We start from the raw sequence: 22,261 nt of genomic DNA on the forward strand, positions 1-22,261 counted from the left end.
GCTTTTGTCTGTGTTAATAATTTGTTATAACTCTGTACAATATTTGAAATGAATATTTTAGTACTTGCTTGGGCTGCATGAAAGGAAGAAAATCTGTCAGATGTATCTGAAGAACAGCAATAAAGCAATTTTGATGGGCTATTTTTTTAAGCATTTAATTGGCACAAGATTCACAAACCGAAGTTTAAAAAACTTTCCCAAAAACATTTCTGTACCTCAAGCTGCATTTCTAATTACATGTCATTTGTGCTGAATCCTTAGTCTCTGCAACTACTACATTTACATTAATTGTGTAAATTCTGTCAGAAAATAAATTAATTTGGCCTTTCTACCAAAGGAAGCATATTCAATAACACATTAATTCAAACTTATTACCCCTCTTCCCCAACCCCTTTTGTTCTGCCTATCCCTATTAATAAAAAGTTCTGTGATTACTGCACGTGAAGCGAGTCAAACGAGGTTCCCTTTTAATAACGCATGGTTTCACATTTTCATTTGTGAAATGCTGACACACCAAGCAGGTATTCGGCAAGCGATGGCATCACGTGTGGGTACTTGTTAGCACAATTTTGGAATTCTAACAGCACAAGTATTTTAATTGTGGACCATCTTTCCCTCCCTCACCTCCGCAATTTCCACAACTCTTTCTCTGCCTTGAAGAGTAAGAACAAGTGCTCTCCCCCCTCCCCTCACCAGTAAAAGATTGCAGTTGCACTGGAAACCAAATGCAAGATTTTTAGAATATCAGGCAACTTATTGACTGTGTCCGTTGCTGTGGAAAAGCAGAAGCTACTGTGGCTTATAGAATAAGAAATTTTAAATACTCTAGATGCAAACTGCACAGCACAATCTTCTGCATATTCACATGGTGCATCCTACTGTGTTTATTCTCTCATGCTTACGATTGCACTCTTAATCTTTTGTTTATGAGATAATCAAGAATACCCTTGCATATTATTTATGCATTCAGGATTACTTCCGAAAAATAACTTTAGTTCACGTTCAAATACTTGGTGGTTGTTTTTGTTTTGTTTTTTGTTTTAGTAATTTGAAGGTTACATGTTAGCAAATTCAAACGACATTCTGTCATTTGCAATATATATGTAACTCTACTCCAAATTACCTGGTATTTGTATTGCGTATTTTTTTGAAGAATTTTTTATCTGTGACACCAATTTGACTCCTGAAGGATTGAATTTGCATATTGTTTTGTACATGGTGGATGTTTTTCCCCCAAGATGGCATTGACCACACTTGGACCCAAAGGACCATGCAACTAATTTTACATTGCTGGTATGTATGTATATATGTATGTATGTATTTATTTGGTTGGTTGGGGGGGTTGATCACCTGATTTATAGTACCCATTTAAAAAGTGTATCTTGGCTTAAGCTAACACAAAGTGATATTCTGGAATGAGCATGATGTAATGCCATGCTAAGGAAAATTCTAAGCAGGGGGAAAATACCCATTATAATGTGTTACAACTTGCATGCAAATCTAGCCATCACTTCTAAAAGCACCAGCTTAAGTACTTTTCAGTTTTTAGAATACAATTGATCGGTAGGTCTTACAAAATTGGATATAAAATTTATCATGCAGGTAAAAGTAGCTTGTAATTAATATTGCCACAATCTGATGTGTGCCAAAGAAGAACATACCTGGCAGTTTAGTTTACTGTTTTTAAATGACATCTTTCTGAATTATAATATGGAGAACCCATTTATCTTTTTGCTATTAAAAAGACTAAATAAATAAATATTGTTCAAAAGCCACTAAGAGTATAATGACTATACAAACACCCTTGTGGAATTCCAGCTAGATTTGCACTTACAAAGACTTAAAATGCTGAATGCTTCGTGGTAGAAAGGCTCTGTAGCAATAAGTTGCTATGGCTGACAGAATTTAGTATCGCAGTATTCTTGTGCTATGACTTTTCCCCTATTGGTTGGATTTCTGTTTCTAAACTAGTATCAGAGATCATCATTCTATACTAAGAGACACGGAATTAATGGAAAATGCGCATGTAGAGATCTGCACTTGCTAACAAAGTGTGTCCATAGAAGGGTACATATTAAAGATATGTGAAGTATCTCTGCTAAAGTAATATCAAATGTCTTGACAGGCTTTTTTTAGACAGCACTATCCATCAACAGAGGGACGCAGGTGGCGCTGTGGGTTAAAGCCTCAGCGCCTAGGACTTGCCGATCGAAAGGTCGGCGGTTCGAATCCCTGTGGCGGGGTGCGCTCCCGCTGCTCGGTCCCAGCGCCTGCCAACCTAGCAGTTCGAAAGCACCTCCGGGTGCAAGTAGATAAATAGGGACCGCTTACCAGCGGGAAGGTAAACGGCGTTTCCGTGTGCGGCTCTGGCTCGCCAGAGCAGCGATGTCACACTGGCCACGTGACCCGGAAGTGTCTCCGGACAGCGCTGGCCCCTGGCCTCTTAAGTGAGATGGGCGCACAACCCCAGAGTCTGTCAAGACTGGCCCGTACGGGCAGGGGTACCTTTACCTTTACCTATCCATCAACAGAGCACCTACAGAACAAAGTATATACAATAAAGTTGGTGTGGCTGCTATAATCGGTACTTTGAAATTTATTTAAAACTGCTGGTTTAAAAATCTAAGCAGCAGACAAAAAGAAACCACAGACAACAAAAAAGTTAGTATAAAGAGATAAACATAAAAACATACTACCTCAACAATTAGTGTTTGGTTGGTTGTTGTTTTTACTGATCCTGCACTGCAAGTGTGAAAACAGTAGTTAAACCTAGATCTCCTTCCGTGTTAAGGACCAATTGCCCCAGGGAAGGAAGCGGAATGCTGCTTTCAATTCCCATGCCTGTCTTCAGCTATGTTGCCAACTCCTAGTTAGCTGGCTTTAGAAAGCAAGCAGAGAACTAAGGCTAGAGCTCTGCACCTGTGAGTTTATGGCAAAAAGCAGGGGTGGCAAAAGAAGCTCTATATGGCCTCTAAATCAACAAGCAACACATGCTCATTTTTGTGGTGTGTATGCAAGTGAATTAATTTACAAACATCATGTGAATGGATATTGTTATTAATGAATTAAATTAGTCACTATCTTGCCCAAGGCAACCCAAAGTAGCTTACAAGCTACCCACCAACCATAGGGAGATGCATGTTCAAATTCCTTCTCCAACATAATGTGTGACCCTGGGTACACCACTCTTTTAAAAAGTCTTACCTGCTTACAGGGCTGTCATCGGGATAAATTGAGCCACCCAGCCCTCCAGCTTGAGCTCCTTGAGAGAAGAGTGGGAGTAAAGATAGTGAAAGGTAAAACTAAGCTGAAATATATTTGGCAGGAGAAATAACTCGCAGATTCATCTCTAAAAACAAAGTCTTATTGCTTTGTTAAATAACTTACTTCTAGCAGCATACTAGGCTAAGAAAACTCAATATCCTTTTTATCCCATTTTATAACTTCCTTTAGGCATAAGTTTCAAATCCCAGCTGTGTAACCTTATATATCAGAAAGCAAAATCCTCAGTCAAATTTGCATCCATCAAAATCCTCTTAATTATGTATAGTTGCAGGGTTGAGGAACAGCATACCTTTAAGAAAAACAACTGGAAGCACAAGATATAGTTCTTCAATTCCTCCTATGTGATGTCACTGTGCATGTTTTTGTATGGCTTCTGATGCACCAGGGTAGCCATTTGTAAATGAAAAGGGCAATAGAATTCTTCTGCTTGTTTTCCTGTTATGTAATACTGATATGCAGTTTATGCATTACAAATTAAAACAAAAACCTATTCTAAAAGTTGTACTGATGTCTTCATTGCTTCATCAGATCAATACGTTTTCTAATATTGCAGAGAGTAAGTTGTGTGTACCACTGCATACTTTTCCGCTACAGGCAGGTAACCGTGTTGGTCTGCCGTAGTCGAAACAAAATAAAAAAATTCCTTCCAGTAGCACCTTAGAGACCAACTTAAGTTTGTTATTGGTATGAGCTTTCATGTACATGCACACTTCTTCAGAGGACTTTTCCCCTTTTATTGTAAACACATGAGAATGGGACTTCCCCCAAAGGTTAGAATTAAGTTTCATTGATTGTTTTCACAAGGTTTACAATCACCACCTTGATGGCTGCACAATTAAGATGGGTCCCTCACCTTATTTTGCTAAATCGTACTTCCAGTTAGTCCATGTCTCCATGCACTAACAACTCTTTAAAGAAGCTAATGTATGAGCTCCGCTTTCTCAATAGATACCATAGTACAATCCTTTGCATGTTTATGCAAAATAATACCTCTTGTATTTAGTAGGGCTTACTCATAGGTAAGTGGCTTCCAACATCTGGGAGAAAAGGAAGACTGAGGTTTTGTTTTTTTAAAAGGGTACATCTTAGCAGTACCAAAATAACAATGTAAGTTAAATTTTCTGTGTGCCCTAGCTGTAGTAATAACATAAAAGCATTGTATTAATAGTTCAACCACAATTAATGACTGCCAAGGTAATCTCCCAACACCTCCTAACTGTGATGATGGGCTGGTTAATTCCAGGGCGGCACCTACCGGTCTCCCTTGTGCTATTTTTAGTGTTTGTGACTCAGTTGTGTACTGCATGATCATCCCATTTGGCAGTTAACACAAAAGCAGTCTTTTGTTTTACTATATAGAAAAAAGAAAAGACAGTTTGCTATTTTTAAGTAGGTCATGTTATTTATAGCCCCAGATGTCCATAGCATTTAACATTTCAGATAGATTCTCTGCTCAGAAGAGCTTACAGTCTAAACGCAGGTGGGAAAATGCAAGAGATACAGGAAGAGAAACATTTCTGCATGCAATTATCCTTCAAGTCACAGCTGATTAAGCATTCGCTCCCCTCCCCACAAGCACACCTTCACATTAATGGCACCTACATGAAAGCAGTGTTAATCAAGGTTGTTTACATAATGAAAAGCAGTGGTTTTTGAACAATCAAGGTAGTTCGGATTAAACAAAGGATTGTGACCAAATGCCAAGAAAGACAGGACTACTATACCGTTTCAACAATTGCAGTTTTCTCCTCGTCTGTGCGTGACCTGCTTCAGCTCCCTGTGCTACGTAACTCTTAGAAGTACAGAAGCTTTGCCTTTATTTGCACATAGGAACAAAAAGTGCAGCAGGAGACAGTGTACTGTCTAACACCCAGTTCTCCAAACGAATATCAGTATTTGTTACTGAAACTGGCCAATAGAACTTTAGGTATCAGTTAAGTTTACTGCTATCTGTTGAAAACTATTGTCTTTCCTTTAAATAACCATGAGACAGGAAGAGATTTAGTAGCTAGAGACTCTCCTTACCCTGGAATGATACATGGCATGCATGGCAATCTTCTCACTGAATGTAACAGTTGTGAGACAGAGCCTGGAAAAAAGTTTTAAAATGCTCTCTTCAGAGTCCTATTCAGAAAGGTGCTGTCACTGGAAGAATAACTTCTTTCTAAAGTAAAGCAAATCCTGACCATGCAGGGTAAAGGAAAAGGCTGAATGGGCAAAGTCCTAAATTATTGCACCACCATCCCTTTGTGTACTGTCCCACTAAACCAATACTTGTGTGGGAAGCGATGCAGATTCTCTCAGCTCATGTATTTTTGATTTTATAAAGCTTCAAGGGTGGGTTATTTGGAATGTTCAGGGGCAAAAGATGGTACAGAACAAAAGAAGAACCCCCTACAGGTGAGGTTTTGGTAAGTTTCAGGAAGGTAGATAAGCTACTAGATATAAAAAGATTTGATTTCCAGTCACCTAGAACAGAGAATGCCAGGGCCTTCAAGGACAAAGGAAAAGCATGGAGTGCTTTTACTGAAGATGTGAAGGGGCAAGAAGCAAGGGTAGTGGCAGCCATGATCGAAAGAGCGCATGTTCTATTTTCACATGCTAAGGAGTGAAAATGCAACGTATTTTTATTTTCCATGATTTTATTATTAAATTCTATCCTGCTCTTCCTCCCAAAGAAGCCCATATTCCTGTGCCATGTTAAATATCTAATAAATATGTGCTAGCCAGGAAAATGTAAGACTGTGGTCATTATTTGGTAAGTAAACAGTATAAAAGCAATAGTACCGCGCTTGCCTGCCCGGGGGTTTGTGAGCTCTAAGATCCACTAGGGAACTAAGAGAACAGCCTTAAGAGACAATATCGCACCAAGCAAGACACCAAGTGACAGTCTGTGGAGCAGCAGTCATATGGGAGTTCCATCAGCCAAGATCAGTGGAAGGAACAAGAAAGAGCAAACGTAAAAAAGAGTGTGGCTAATCGCCTTTAGGAGACAGGAGTAGGACTATTAAAGGAAACTCAACCACGATTGTATAGAAGACAGAAGGAAGAAGTGCACATGAATAAACATGGACAAGTTTACCTTCACACAAAATAAAGGAAGTGGGGTGAAGGATTCCATATGAAAGCTGGTGATTTTGGTTAACTGGTCCACTTCTTGCAATGAACACACATATGGGCTAGAATGCTGAACTTCTCTGCCCCAGCCACACCACCTCTTCCATGACAGGCCCAATACCCTTCACAGAAGGCAGGCTCTTTGTAATCCAACTATTCTTTGTACAAAGTATATTGAAATGGAAGAAAAATGCTTTGGTCATATTAAAAAAGCTCTTTTTCTGCCTTAAAAATTGTTAATGCCTTGGGTTATTCAGGCTGGTGGGGGCGGGGGAGGGCAGGCAGGGAGCAAAAAAGGCTCCAATAACAATTCATCGCCATTCCACTTAGATGTGCATGCAGCTTAGCTACATCCTAAGTTTTCTTGGCATGTTGTTATGCTTCCATGTAAGAGTTCTAGTATGCTGAATTTTGGCATCTTTCTTATTCCACAGTTTTTTCTTATTCTTCAGTTTTTTCTTTCGTCTTTTTGCAAAATATTCAGAAGAGATAACTGCAAGCAGAGTTTGAAGAGAGAAAGGAATTGTTTTCATTATACTGGATTGTAGGCAGACATTTTGTGTTCAAGCCCAAGACATTTGCCGCTCTCTGTGAATCAGGAGCTTTCCAACTTTTCCTCTTGCACAGTTTTAAACTACAGTTTTGAACTCAACAATGCTCGGAAGTGCATTAATTTATAGATGTCTGCAGCTTTCCGTTCCATGGAGATTGGCTTTCATCAATGAATGAACTGTTAACAAAACTTTGAATCACACAAAATGTAACACCATGAACTACTTATGAAGTTAGATGGACCTGCATGCTTCCAAAATAATTCCACTGAAAAGCCTGCTATTCACTCTTCTTTTTCTCTAATCTCCTGTGTGGAACATCTAGGGCTACTGCCATCATAACCTAGTTTTAAGCAAGTGATCTGTCCGTACCGGCTTCAGTAAAACTACTTCTAGATGTTGTACAGAAGAAAATTCCATTGAAATCAGAGGTCAGAAATGGAGTTTGAACTTGCTCAATGATGAAAGCTGTTGGCTTGGTGGGAGAGGTGGTTGTGCTTCACAACATCACATTCCCCCTACCGCTATGAAACAGTCTCCTCCCCGGAACTGCTAAACAGAGTGCCAGAAGATGGGTGTGAAATGTGGGGTGGGCCATAAATATCCTTTATGGTCGTGTATCCATTGCTAAAAGTAAGAAATGAATTACACAACTAAGTACTCCAAACATATGCCCATTACATATAGAAAATAAGTTTCCTAGTACTTCCCACTGAGGTATCAATTGTCTTCACATAATAAGTGACCAGAGTGTATATTCACATATATGGAAATAAATTAGCTACTGAAGAATCAAAACAAAAATGGACAAGAGAGGATTCAAGCCATTTTTACCACAACAAAATGGCTGCTCTCAGTGGTTTCAGTATAAATACTAGGAGGTAACGTGCTAGAACACCTTGTTCAGAATCTGCATTTGAACAGTGCAAGGAAGAATTAATATCCACAAAGACAAAGTCTCAGGAGGAGATCTCCAGCCTCCAACAAAGGGCACAATCCACCATGGAACTTTGTTGCACACCAACCTTCATTTCAGGGAAGGTTTTTCAGATCTTCTTTCAGGCTCCACTAAGTAAAAGGAAGGTTGTGGTGCAGAACTACATAGACGATCACATCAGGTGTCAGTCAACATCCTGTGCCATCATATTTCACCTCCCCACTATACTTATCTAGCCTGTAGAGAGAGAGAGAGAAGATCTCCAGTGCTTTCTGTACCTATTTGTTGTTTACAGAATAAGAACGGCAGCTGCACTTTTAAAGAAATAAATAAATAAATTTCAAGTACAAGAAAATGGTTATATAAGATGGGAAGTCTATTCTCTCAGCTCTGATCAAGGCACAGTTTGGTGCTTATGTAGATGTCAATCTTCAATCTGCTCTGCCAGTTCCATTTAACTTCAGTAGGACTTAAGGTCACTATACTCTATCAAATTTGAGCACTTGTAACTAGAGGCCATGGGAAAGCAAAAAAAAAAAAAATTGTTAACTTACACTGTGGACAAATAGAGGGCCCTAGAAAGGCTTAAAAATTGGGGGGGGGGGTTGCTTCTGACCTGTAAAATTTCAATATATAAACATATATATTTCTAAATAAAAAACAATGGAATATCCATCCTGGCAAGGAGAAAATATAATGGAAAAATAAAGTTCTGCCACAGTTCCATCAGTCCTCTGCTGAAGCTGCTGCCATTGCGGACTTCATGCTCTCTCGCGTCGAAGTTAGTTCGCCAATCACCCATTCCAAGGCTTCTCGACCCTGTTAAAGAAGGAACAAGAGCTAAGTGGATTGACCAGATACATTGATGTTAAACTTCTAAATCTTTCCTCTGTCAGACACCAAAAGATCTCCCAAAGCAAACTGCTTTGTTGTCTTCTGAATTATGAATGTATCATAATGAATTGTGCCATTGGATTTGTACGACGAGATTATTTCATTCTAGTCCACCTTTGCTTCTGTAACAAGGAAAACCTTAAATTGAAGGATGATCTGCTTAGACAATACATTTTTCTTAGTAATAATAGGCCAACAAAGTTACAAGACTACAAGCTAACTCTTTTGCAGAGTACAAATGTTAGATCTGTCTAGCAAGGCACAATTACATGAGACTGTTGCACTTGGATCAGTGCTAGAGAGAGTTTTGACTACCCACTTTTTCCAAAGTGCAAAGCAAATTGCTTCTTATCCCAGGCATGCCTCTGAACAACCTGATTTTTTTTCTATCAGATTTCTGTGGCTTCCTCCATTACCATGGTAAGATTGCAACAGAACAGACATGAGGCCTAATACTAGCCCTTCTCCCATCAATAATATTTTCCCCCTTCAATTTCTTCCGCTTCATCCTAGCAGTGGAAAAGTTGTTACAAGTCCTAATGAACGTTATTAATGAACTTATAGTTTATGGTTTCTTTCCCATCCTGTTTACTCTCTATCATGAAACACTAAATTACCATCACTGATGCTCAGTACAGAGCAATGTAGGAAGCAAGAGCACTGCTTTTGCAAGAATTCAGTTTAACTGGGCCTAAAGACCAGCTACACCCCAGCTACAGAAGGCAAACCTAAATAAGAAGAACTTGAAACACATGTTGGGCAGTATTCAACTCAACAGTTGCACCAGTGCAAGCACTCTTGGCTGCACAATGGAACTGCTTCAACCTGCGCACCCTCTAAATATTTTTTGAGTTTGCCCTCAACCCTTTGGGGCAGATTTAGAGGGTGTGCAGGTAGGGTAAGTTCTCGTGCATAGTTAAAAGTGCTTGCACTAGTGGAACTGAGGAGAAAACCTCAGTAAACTCAAGTAGAGAAACTCAACAAAAAAGTGAGAGCCTCCATAAGTTTTCAGGCTAGGAGCCTAATCACCTGACCAGATGCAAAAGGCCACCTGAAGGTGAAGGGGATCCCTGACCATTAGGTCCAGTCGTGACCGACTCTGGGGTTGCGGCGCTCATCTCGGTTTACTGGCCGAGGGAGCCGGTGTACAGCTTCCGGGTCATGTGGCCAGCATGACTAAGCCGCTTCTGGCGAACCAGAGCAGCGCACGGAAACGCTGTTTACCTTCCCGCCAGAGTGGTACCTATTTATCTACTTTCACTTTGACATGCTTTCACACATATTTCTATAGAATACTAAATACCTTAAAGCTTAACATTTCGAGCCAAATTACTGTTAGTTTTAAGCCTGTACTACACCATGACTACCAACTTAATTTTTTTATAGATGCTTGTTTTAATTCAAACAGAACACTACTGGATTAAATGACAGTTACAAAATCTTTCTGGATACAAATGTGCTCAGTTGAAATCTGTAAACTTAACAGCTCAGGTCAACACTCCTGGAAGAGAGAGAGAGATGGCTATATTATTTGAATTGTTGTTTCTAAATTGTGAAAAAGCAACTAGCTTGCTCTGTCAGTGTGCAGATTTCCATCTGCACAACAGAACTAACCCCCTCTCCTTTCCCGGGCACCCCACTAAATCTGTTCTGCTGTACCCCCAACCCTATAAAGCAGATTTGGGGAGGGCATGGGGCATGCACAGTGAAAGAAGAGGGATGTTAAGTTTCCTTCTGCAAGTGAAAATCCTTGTGCTGATGGAACAAGTTAACTGGAAGCCACCCTTAGTTTTGAAATAGAAAGTGTAATGAACCAATAGATTGAAGAAACAGCCTTTGGACTTATCTACACTGTAACCTTATACTGGGCTTCTAAGAATATCACAATATCACATTTTTCTCCAAACAATTCTAGTAATTCTAGATTCAGGTAGGTAGCCGTCTTGGTCTGACGCAGTAGAAATATATATTAAAAATAAAAAAAAATGTCCAGTAGCACCTTAGAGACCAACTAAATTTGTTCTTGGTATGAGCTTTCGTGTGCATGCACACGAAAGCTCATACCAAGAACAAACTTAGTTGGTCTCTAACTCTAAGGTGCTACTGGACAAATATATATATATATATATATATATATATATATATATATAGTAATTGTTACTGGATGATGGTATTGCAGTGCCCAGAATTTCCTGTAGAAAAGACTGTAGTGTGCATATGACCCAAAACACTTGGCCAGAATGATCTGAATTTCTTCAATTATTTGTTGCTTTTGAAAACACCATTCAGTTTGAAGTGATTACCATTCCTGGCCTCGGGTCAGAACTAACCACCTTTAACCCAATCCTTCAACTGAATGAAGTTCTGAGCATTAGAAACTGAACAAGTTGGATTTAAAAATCAAAGCATCAGATAAGAATAAAAAAGGCCCCATTAACAACAGACATATGACATGTCAAATTAATAAATTCTCAGGATTGCTATGGGAAATAGAACAGGAAATATTGCATTGTTATAGCACCAAGTGCTTTTGATCAAAAAACCTCCATGCTATAACACTAAATACAAGTTTTGTGGCTTAAAGCGTAGCACACGTACATCATAACATATTCTAAGAAATGAAATGACAAGCTTGGTTAGAGTAGATTCTAAGCACATTGGTGGGGTGAACTAGGTTGCAGCTTTTTTTTAAGGAGAGGGCGGAACTCTGTGGATTTTTTAGGACCAAACTAGACATTTGCCTAATATGTAGTATGCATCTTAAATAATTACATTCACAGGGAGACAGATTCTTACTGGGAAGAAAACCAGTAGGGAGAGGAGGCTTATCTTTTCACCCACTCACCATGATCTGAATGGAAAAAGTCCCCATCAGACTCCCCCATGCCAGTAATTATTTCAGGAACAATGATATATACAGCTGCATGTGACACAATTGAGCAGATGTCAAGTTTGATCCAGTCTGGCCGGCGTTCCTTGGGAGGGCTGGTCATTCGTTTACGTAGTAACTGAGCATGTTGAACGATTTTGTTGAGTTTGAAATGACCTTAGTTAGAGTGGTCTATTGGGGTGATGACTTACTTATTTGCTTCCCATAGACATCTGGCAAGACTTTAAAAACAAAATGCTGAACCAATAAGACCGGGGTTCTTTTTAGCATGCACGGAACTAGCAAAAACAATCTGACAGAGGATTGGTTTACTGAGTTTCTGTTGTACCATAAAACAGCATATTAGTATATGACTTGAGCAAGCATATTTCCAATTAAAGCATGCACCTTTTAATATATTTACGTACATAGTGGAAGCACACCGAACATACAGAATGAGAGTTAAGAACTGGACATAATTTCAGTGGTTAATACTTAACAAACGATTGAGAGCATAAAATTTTAAACTCTGAAACATTTCACAGGCTTAATGGTAAAACTGAAAACATACAGTGAGAGTTTACTATTTTTTTTGTAATATATACACACACTCCAAAATTGGGAGTAGTTAAGTATTACACAACACTAAGGCATGTTTGGTAACTGTATTCTGCAAATGAAAATTGAGGGTTTTAAGGGCAGGATCAACAGTCAAATAATCTGTTTCCAAGCTTGGCAGTCAAGCTCAAGGAACGAAAAAGGTGGTCACTGAAGTTCCCCGCAAGTCAAACAGATGCTAGCAATGCCTCTTAAAACAATGCATTTAGACAAAAACATCTGTTTTGTTTTAGCAAAACTATTTATATATTAGTGTATGTTTAGATAAAAGCCTGGATTTTAGATGTGAAAAAAGGAATCATGGTTTGTTGTTCATATATTTCCCCGTGTTCCCTATTTACATGTGGAGGAAGAGAAGCTGTTTCAACTTCTAGTCTGCAACAAATCGTAGTTTGCCATAACAGGATGAGAAAACAAACTGATATGTTCAATTCATCTTCCCCCACATCCAGGATCCAATCCTGGTTTTGCAAACAAGCAAACCACAGTTGGCCATGTTGGGGCAAAACTGCAAGTGAACACTTCTAATCTCCCCTCACAAAATGCAGGAAGAAGAGAGTGAGGCTCGTGCTCATAACAAAAATGTGCAGCCAAAAGGTTTTGCATGATTCCTGCCTAATTAAAATAAAGTAAGACAGGGGTGCCTGGCGTGCTCTGGTCCATGGGGTCACGAAGAGTCGGACACGACTAAACGACTAACAAAGGGAGGCCCAGACACTAGAAATATTGCAAAGAAGAGAAAAAGCAGAACCTAATTCTCCCAAGTGCCAACTGCTGAAGTTTATGATAGTACAATGTGTTTCAGAACAGAAGTTCCTTCCTCAGGATCAATTTTGGACTTTCTGAAGCAACTTACATAAATGCTGCTGCCTCTCAGGCACCATGAGGGAGGAATGACAGTTCCAAAATGGGCTGAGCGACAATAAAGCTTAATAGCTGGCACTTTTGAAAACCAATTTCTTCTTTTTGCATTCTTTTTGCACAGATTTTAAGCTGCCTCAAAAGCAAAAACCAACAAGCACCAAGTAAACAGGTGCAAATGTTCTAATTGTGACTTCATAAACTGCTTTCTTTTAAACGAGAACCCTTATGTCCAAGCAGTGATGGGACTGTATTTCTACACTGATAGGCAAGAACTGCCATACTGTAGGCTAAGTCCAGCAGTAACATGAACTAGTTAACAACCTCAAGTATTTCACCCCAAAGCATTCCATGCATTGGATCAAGAGGACTGGTTGTACAGAGCTTCACCTACTTCCAAAATACTCTGGGGCCAAGGTGCAGCTGTTCTTCTAACAGTATTCCACTTACTCAAAAGAGATTTACCAAAGAACAGAAGGTGGGCCTTATTAGTGGCCCACACATGCAGGTTCTTAAGAACCTTTTCCTGTGTTAGAATAAGGGTGCTGTTCCTCTATATGCAATGTGTGTATATATACGAGGCATGCAGGCTTTCAAGTAACATGACAACAACATGCACAGATTTGCTAGAAGCTGAAATGCTGTACCAAGGTAACAAATGCTGGTATTACCACTAATTAGTACAAAATGCAGCTGTAGAAAGAGACTGCTATCTTAGAACACTGTCAGAATGTTGAATTGTCCACTCAATAGCATCCCACCCCTGGAGTAACACAGAAAAGATGTACAACTTATGACAAAAAGTTATTCCACCATCACAGTCTTGTAAATCTCAAGAGCCTACAGGAAAATCAAGCATTGTAAACTGAGAGTGATATCCAACTAAGTCCAAGTAAACCTACTGAAAGTGAATGGATGTAACAGTTATGACTAGCCTACCTTGAGTTTGACTTAGTTGAGCAGCACGCTTATCAAATATTGGTAACAAGCAATTATATCATGTAAAGGTTTAACTGAATGCCAAAGCAGGATGCATCCCAGTAGAATAAGTTAGGTAAAAGCAAGTTGAGCTCAAATGAGCATGCATGCTTCTGACAGATGCATCTCATCCTAGACTTGGATCACTTGACGTGCTACCAGATCCCTATAGAGCAACTTCTGCCTAGAAATCTGGTAGTACGCAAGTGTGAAGTGGCCCTAAGTTGAAAAAGTAAAGAGAGAGGGATCACCTGTAAGGAAACTTAGTTAAAACAGGCTGCTTTATATAGCATTAAAAGAGAATGAAGAAGAAACAGTAAAGCACCTGAATGAGACCTGTAATGTATTGGTAAACTATTGTTGTACAAGTGCAGAAGTCATGGAGGACTGAGAATATTTGTTTAGGATTACAATACTTGAAATGCTCATTTCCCCCCTAATAATAGTCTTTATAAGGCTGAGTTATTCATTTGCTGTTTTATAGTCAATGTATAGTCAAATCCCAATGTACCCACGGAAGTCCCACGGAACTTAATAAAGGGTTTATTGTGTGGCATGCTGAATTGTTGCAGGCTGAGAACAGGGATGGGCCTGTCACGTTCTCTCGTAGCCCACTTCTGAGGGCCCTGTGTCAGCAGTGGGCATGGCCATGCCATGCTCTCTCTCACACCACACACAACACTCCCCCCGCCTGCCACGATTAGGTCGGAGTCACTAGGAACCTTTTTACAAACCTAACCACAGCACAGGGAGGGTGCTTTGGAGCATGGTGATGAAACAACATATGTGGAGGCAGGGTTGACCATCCCCATCCCAGCTGCATCTAGGCAAGGGGGGAAATAATCTTTACTCCAACAGGATAGTTGTTTTCTAGCTGCAGAAAAGGCAAGGAGGGAGGTGAGGGCCAGATAAAGAGGTCAGGAGTTCAGCTTCCTGTATCTTTTAATGCATGGAGTGCTTGCATATGAAATATACTTTGGAGGGTTGAGGGAATTCCCAGAACAGGTTAATGCTGTGAACCGCCCTGAGATCTATGCATGAAGAACAGTATACAAATTTGATTGATTGATTGATTGATTGATTGATTGATTGATTGGAGAGCCCACAGGGAAAGGAATGGAAAGTTCCACTGCACAGCCAGAAGTCTGTGTACTAGCAGAACTTCTTCACCCATAGCATTTAGGGGAACAGTTCCTTTTCATTTATCCCCTATTCTGCTACTAACAGCCTATATATGCATTTGGTTTATTGTCCATCGGAAGTGGAATAAGTTCCCTTTCCAACACTACAAATAGGACAACTAGAACATGTGCTCACACCCACCATTTCGTACACAGTGGAAAACAAGAGACATCTGTACATAATAAGTGTCTGGGTTATGAGGGAAAGTTCAGATATGACATCTCCTTAGTTCTCTCCTCTGCTTTCAGCACTAAAAAGAGTAAGGAAACGATTTGCCTGCTTTCCATATAAACCTATTTGTCTCAAGCAACCCACTGCGGAATCCAATAGCTAAACTGAGAAGGTATTCTGTGAACTGCAAGCTGAAAGACAGACTAATCTGATCACACAACCAGACACTATCTCCCCTACCCCCATTCTAGCTGTAAGCTGCTGTTGTCTCAGTGAGAGACAACAATCACTTTTCCTGACTTCATACCTTACATGGTTTCGAATCTTAAAAGGAAATACATGTGGACTGAGAATACACAACTGCCTCTACAGACCATCACAAGTACAAGAAAAGTCATTATCTGACCTGAAGTCTTACAGTGAATTGTGTATAATTGAGAGTACCCTGGGCTTATGGGATACCAATGCTAGCATAATGCACTTAAACATTTGAGTTTTAGGTTTTAAATGAACCACCTTAAAGTTAGCAACTGTGACCCAGTAAAAGTATGCCACACACCTACCTTTCTAGCATTAGAAGATATTGTGCTTGCCATTAAAGTTTCCAAGTAACTACTGAGGCTAACACCTTTTACTGTAATAATTGCTTCTTGCGTTAACAAAGTCCTGTAAGGGGAAAGACAGAAACTATCAGTACAAAATGGCTTCCCCCTCATCATATTTTTTTACTGAAAGTCAAAGACATTCCAACTTACTTTTCCGGGTTCTCAGGGTGTGGCGTATATACCAACCTTTCATCAACTGATATAAGATTTGTAAGTGTTATCTTAAAGGGAAAAAGAAGCAAAGATTAGTTTAACTAATCTTAGTATTATCTAGCATAATACATAATAAAAAAGATTGTCTACTTTACTTAAAGAAAATGATAGACTGCATTTTTAAAAACAACTAAGGCTGGATCCTAAGCAAACTTTCTAGGAATTAAAGTCACATTTTAAAGCAGGAGTAAGGAATTTCAGGCCCATAGGCCTAGTTAGGTCACAAACCATACCCACTCCCCCACATGTGTGATGCCAGGTTTGGGACAGATAAATATGTGGCTGGCATTGGCTACCCTAGGGAGCGCCCCACCAGTGAACTCCATGTGCAATTGGGTATAGCTCACTGTCAGCCCCAATCAGCTGATGGACAGAGAGAGCAAGACCCCTTGAAGTTCCAATCTCCACACTCATAAGCTGAGGGACATTGAGAGAAAGCTGCTTTGAAGTTTGGTTGCAGCTGTGGTTTGGATACAAAGCATGCCTGAATCCATACCACAGCTGCAACCAGATTTCAAAGGGGATCTCTCAGCACCCATCAGTTGATCAGTGCTGAGAGGGAACTCCTTTGAAGCCCTCACCTGATGATATGATGATGAGGATGGTGCCAGGTGACTAACTGGTGGGCAGCCCCACCCAGCTGCCAGAATTGACCTATGGGGAGTATGGGAGAGATGGATTTGGCCTGCTGGCCTGCTTCAATTCCCTGACCTTGTACTACAAGCCTCAAATAGCATAGAGCCAGCCAAATTACACACATTTATACCCAAAGCTGCCTGTGTGTGGGAAGGACTCGCCTTTCCCTGCTCTCCCCCCAGCAGCCCTCCCACCCTCAAATTTTGCTCCAGAGAGTTGGGGGCCCAATGGAGCAGACTTTGGGACTGCACAGAGCGAGGAAAAGGAGGAGATGGTGAAGTCCCACTGCATGAATGGAAGTCCACTTGTGCAAAGTTGGATTCTGCCCATAAAGAACTTTCGGATCCTCTAGAAATAATTTCATCAGAGAAAGTAAAGCTAGCAATCCCAGTTTCTTTAAAAAATAATAATCTAAAGTTATCTAGCATACACAGAGAATGCTAGCCTTGGTTCCTGCTATGCCCTTACAGCAACGTTTTCCCAACATAAGCAAGGACTGCCTCAAACAGGCAGTATGTAAAAAAACATAGCCAGCAACTCCCTGGTCCTGCCAGCAAATACAATACAGAATACTTTATTACTCACATTTGTGGAGCTCAGTACCATTTTCTTTTCCACTGGATCAACTACAGAATGTTCTTTAATGTATGTTATAGTTCTACTTGTTCCCAGAATCTTTTAAAAAAAGGAAATAAAAGCAAATACTAACACAGTAACCCAAAACGAGCCATCAAGCAAAATATCAAAAAGGTGGGTGATAAATGTATTTCTGTAAAGCATGCAGTGATAGCCCCTGTCCAAACAAAGAGTCTCATTGAACCAGGTTCTCTAGGTGTGTTGCAACTCTTGAGGAAATTTAGCCTAAGCATTTACTATGAAAGTCATTATGTGCAATACAGTCAAGAATAGAACACGTGTTTTTATTTCATAAAAAGATTCAGCCTACCACTAGCCACCGTGGTTAAAACAAACTTACCGCTTTTACAATACTTGGTAGGCCCCATTCAGTGCTAAGTAGCCGGTGACTGTGCAACCTTCCTTGATTGTCAAGGCTTCGGTCCAAGACATCAACTCCTACCACTGAGGGGTTCATAGGATTGGGATATTTTCTCATGGCAGCTTTTATTACAGTATCCCATGGATGCCTAGGGAAAATGAAATGAAAGAGAAACAGGCAATGCATTAAGAATTCTCTGTATGAAATGCAATTTAATTAAAACTGAACATTTTGGTTTGCATTTATGGTATACAAAGCATACATTCAAAAACACAGTATTTAATATCATGTAAGAGTTGGTACCTGAATTTGCTTATTTTTCTCTTCCTCCACTGTCACTTGCTTCATATTTGGTCTATTAGGCTGTTAACTACTGTAAGTACATTGGCATAAGGGTACTATACATATAAGGTGGTATCCAATACTGAAATTGCAAGAGCAGAACAGATTTCTGCTTGAAAAATGAGACTTCCCCTTTGTCCCCCTGCAGCAACTCTCCATCCTTAAAATCTACTCCAAAGAGTTGGGAAATCCTCCAGTGCCGACGTCTGGAGAGCAAGACCTTTGAACCATAATAATAATAATAATAATAATAATAATAATAATTTATTAAATTTATATACCACTCTTCAGGCAAAGATCTCAGGACAGTTCACAAACCTGTCAAGCACCTACAGTTTAAGTGACACCCCCAAATGACCAGCACAATTAGTAAGTTTCAGAATATAGTGCTATATAGAATATAGTGCTATATAAACTTTGGTCAGGGGACGCAGGTGGCGCTGTGGGTTAAAGCCTCAGCGCCTAGGGCTTGCCGATCGAAAGGTCGGCGGTTCGAATCCCTGCGGCGGGGTGCACTCCCGCTGCTCGGTCCCAGCGCCTGCCAACCTAGCAGTTCGAAAGCACCTCCGGGTGCAAGTAGATAAATAGGGACCGCTTACCAGCGGGAAGGTAAACGGCGTTTCCGTGTGCGGCTCTGGCTCGCCAGAGCAGCGATGTCACGCTGGCCACATGACCCGGAAGTGTCTCCGGACAGCGCTGGCCCCTGGCCTCTTAAGTGAGATGGGAGCACAACCCCAGAGTCTGTCAAGACTGGCCCGTACGGGCAGGGGTACCTTTACCTTTACCTTTAAACTTTGGTCAGATCAGAGATTTGCCGATCTAGCCCTCTTCAAAGGCTGCTGTCCTGAAACCCCCACCAGTCCCAACCATTTTGGCCAATGGTCAGGGAAGGTGGGAGTGACAGTCCAACAATATCTGGAGGGCACAACGTTGACTACTTCTAGTTTAGATGGCAGCTCTTCCTAGGCACAAGAGAGTGAGGCAAGAAACACCACTTTCAATTTTCAGCACTTATTTAGCACAAGTTCTCCTCTGGAGAGGAAGCATTTGACACAGCAATAGGAAATCAATTCTTACAGCTGGATCCTAGCCATGCTTACTCAGAACTGGGTCCCACTGATTTCAATAGGACACACTCAAGCATGCTTAGAGCCGTGGTAGAAGTATTATGCACAAGAACAAAATAAGAGGAAGAATTATAGGTTAACGTTATAGAACACGCTTTGCATGAAAATGCTCCAAGGTTCAAGAAGCACGCGGAAAGACTCCCATTTGAAATGATGGAGAGACACTTCCATTCAGTGTTGAAAAAGCTGAGCTAGATGGACAAATGGTCTAGCTTGGTATAAACCAGCTTTCTACATTCTATGTTCCTATGTAGCATATATCTTTCATTTCCAGAAAACATTCATTGCTTAAGTAACATTAACTCAGTGGTGAAATATTTTCAGTAAGCTAATAAGAACTTATGAAACCCAGTGACTAAGTAAAGGAAGTTAACATTGGGCTGTCCTTGTTCACAAAGATAAGGACTGAGGGAGAGAGAAAGTCATGCTTAAATTCAGAGATTATCACACTTATTCAATATCAGCCTGCGTAGCTCCACTGCTATCTCACACTTTTGAGAAACACACTTTTACATTAGGTTTTTTTTAAAGAGTGTGGTGTTGCAATTTAAGCATTTCCTTCATTACTGGGAAAGTGTTTTATGGCACTTTGGCTATTTACAAGTAGCTTATGCCAACAACATCATCAGTGATCTGGTAATGCACTTAACTGCTAGATAGTCTCAGGAGCCCTTCAAAGCCATACTGCTAATTCAGTATACTCATGCCATAGGGTCTCAACCCCTCTTTCTTTGGAAGAATATGCCTTTTTTTATGGCAATGCAAAAAAACAGAACCCACTGAACACATCATAACCTACTTTCCACCCATTTAATTACAAGCTATTACAGGTAGTGTCTCAGCTTGTTTTATTGCAAAATTCCAGGAAGCCACTGTCATGATGTTATTTCCTATGCATCTGTACAGAGGCAAGATGTGGCAACCTCTCCTCCCATTTTCAACCACCCTTTCCTGGAGTACTAAAGAAAATTCCCTCTTAAATTGCTAGACAGAACAATTGCACCATTGCCTCCATGTCCCTCATGTCCTACAGCTCAATTTCTTAGAAGAACAAAAAGGTACAGTTCACAGTGGTCCACAATTATGCACCCCACTAGTATACCATCATTCCTGGAAAGAGTGACAAGAAAAGTCCCATCCTTCTGCTCCAGCTTCTAGATGAGGAGTCAGAGATCATTAACCAGAGGTCAACTGAGTTTCAGAGGGCAGAATAAATCAAAGAGGAAGATCCCATACCCTCATCTCAGCTCCAAGCTGAAAAGAAAGATTGGGGCTTCCCATTTTGGTGCTCAGGTCTCTTCAGCCACTTTAAAAAAAAAACCAAAGAAAACCCAGCCATTCTCTCTAGCTCCAGAGCAGGAGAGTGAAGATCGCTATTTGAACCACTGGCAGCATTAATGTCCCAAGTGATCAGAAAACAGATTGTCCACACAGTTGAGGTCTTCTGAACTTCAGCACTGTAACCAGTGCAATTACTGTTATTACTGTAAGCACTGTAATAGGGACTGTAACCACACAGGGGATTGCTGATGTCCTTGCGCACAGATGCAGGGGAAGGTCAGGGACCAGCAGCCCAATCCTAATATACTGAAAGGGAGGCAAGGAGTCCTGGCAATCACCAGCTTAGCTTTGGTAACCATGACCAGCCAAAAAGTCTGAGGGCCTCTGACACTCAAACATATTCCAAGTGCCATTAAAATGATGGAAAGCAGAACTGAGGTCTCAAGAGTAACATCTTCTGGGTAGCAGTTCTAACCCTTGAAGGAGTGGCAAAGGCCTACCAAGTTTCTGTCCGCAACATTCATGGCAATAGCAACATACTTTAGTTACACTGAGGTATTTTTAGAAACCAGTTCTACTCAGCAGTTTATGCAGCGAAGGCGTATTACCATGACACGACCTTGAAGAAAGGAAGTTGTCACCTTTGCCCCAGATATCACAGGCATTTGCAGGGCAGCTCAGTGCATGGAGAAACACTTACTGCTTCCCTTTCTAATAAAAAGACAGCAACAGACAGAGCGCAGGGGCCAGCCGTCCCCAACCTGGAGTCCACCATTTGTTTCAAACTGCATCAACCCAACAGTCCTCAGCCCACGGTCAAGGAAGATGTGTGTATCTGAAGAAGTGTGCATGCACACAAAAGCTCATACCAAGAACTGACTTAGTTGGTCTTTAAGGTGCTACTGGAAGGAATTTTTTTGTTTTAAGGAAGATGTGAGTCACACAACATCACTTAAGAGACCTCAAAGGGCAGCTAAGACAACATTTTTAAAGGTCTTTCATAAGGCAGGCATTTGGGAGCAAGCGCAAACGCACGACAGACCATGTTTAAAGCCCTTGGTGAGGGAGCAAGCGCGCCGGGGCAGGATGCTACCGATGTCCTCTCCCGGTGACCCAAAAGCACGAGTTGTATACCAAGCGGAAACGGAGAAGGGAAGAGGAGAGTTTTATTCGTTTTCCCTTCCAAAGGAAGCTCCATAGCTCAGCTAGAGAAGGGCTGTAGCTCACCGCCAAAGCATCTCCTTTGCACAGGCTCAACCCCCAGCATCTCCCGATGGGACGGGAAGAGAACCCTGGAGAGCCGCTGCCAGCCAGTGTAGGCAACACTGAGCTCGGAAGAACCAGTGCTGTTTCTGTCCCTCCGCCAGCGCGGGCTGCTGCTGTCAAGGACGGAACGCGCGCCACTCCCGTCCTCGCCTTACCCAAACTCGTGCTCCGAGCTCCAGATCTTCATCCTGTCTGTAAAAGCAGCGGCGCTAATGGCGGCTCAATGGAAAGAACCGGCTTCTCTGCCCCAAAGGAAAGGGCGGCGCTTTTCCCCGGAGGAGGGTGGGCGATGACGTCAGCCGTCTCCCACCCGCCCTTCTTCCCCGCGCCA

The 22,261-nt window shown here is 41.0% G+C and overlaps 1 protein-coding gene across 2 annotated transcripts; it reads right to left on the minus strand.

Annotated features, from left to right (window-relative positions):
* Window positions 1-4,660: 4,660 nt before the first annotated feature.
* PRELID3A (PRELI domain containing 3A) lies at window positions 4,661-22,212 on the minus strand. Of its 2 annotated transcripts, XM_079983014.1 has the most exons (7): window positions 22,086-22,212; window positions 17,894-18,062; window positions 17,503-17,592; window positions 16,219-16,289; window positions 16,027-16,129; window positions 13,804-13,895; window positions 8,566-8,709 (listed from the first exon to the last, which is right to left on the minus strand). In XM_079983014.1, exons 1-6 carry the CDS (start codon window positions 22,115-22,117, stop codon window positions 13,842-13,844), a joined length of 519 nt encoding a protein of 172 aa, XP_079839140.1. In that variant the 5' UTR covers window positions 22,118-22,212; the 3' UTR covers window positions 8,566-8,709; window positions 13,804-13,841. The 2 variants fall into 2 exon arrangements, with proteins under 2 accessions (XP_079839139.1, XP_079839140.1); XM_079983013.1 differs by lacking the exon at window positions 13,804-13,895 and having other exon boundaries at window positions 4,661-8,709; window positions 22,086-22,210.
* Between the last annotated feature and the right edge of the window lie 49 nt (window positions 22,213-22,261).

Source organism: Podarcis cretensis (genome assembly GCF_951804945.1).
Source record: "Podarcis cretensis genome assembly, chromosome: 7".
Taxonomy (NCBI): domain Eukaryota; kingdom Metazoa; phylum Chordata; class Lepidosauria; order Squamata; family Lacertidae; genus Podarcis; species Podarcis cretensis.

What these genes read in the sequence shown, in the direction of transcription:
- PRELID3A (XM_079983013.1), bottom strand. Translation starts at nt 22,117, where the DNA reads ATGAAGATCTGGAGCTCGGAGCACGAGTTTGG. An exon ending in AGCTCGGAGCACGAGTTTGG is followed by an intron (nt 18,063 to 22,085) that starts GTAAGGCGAGGA and finishes CATTTTCCCTAG; the next exon opens with GCATCCATGGGATACTGTAA. An exon ending in TATCTTCTAATGCTAGAAAG is followed by an intron (nt 8,710 to 16,026) that starts GTAGGTGTGTGG and finishes CTTCTTTAACAG; the next exon opens with GGTCGAGAAGCCTTGGAATG.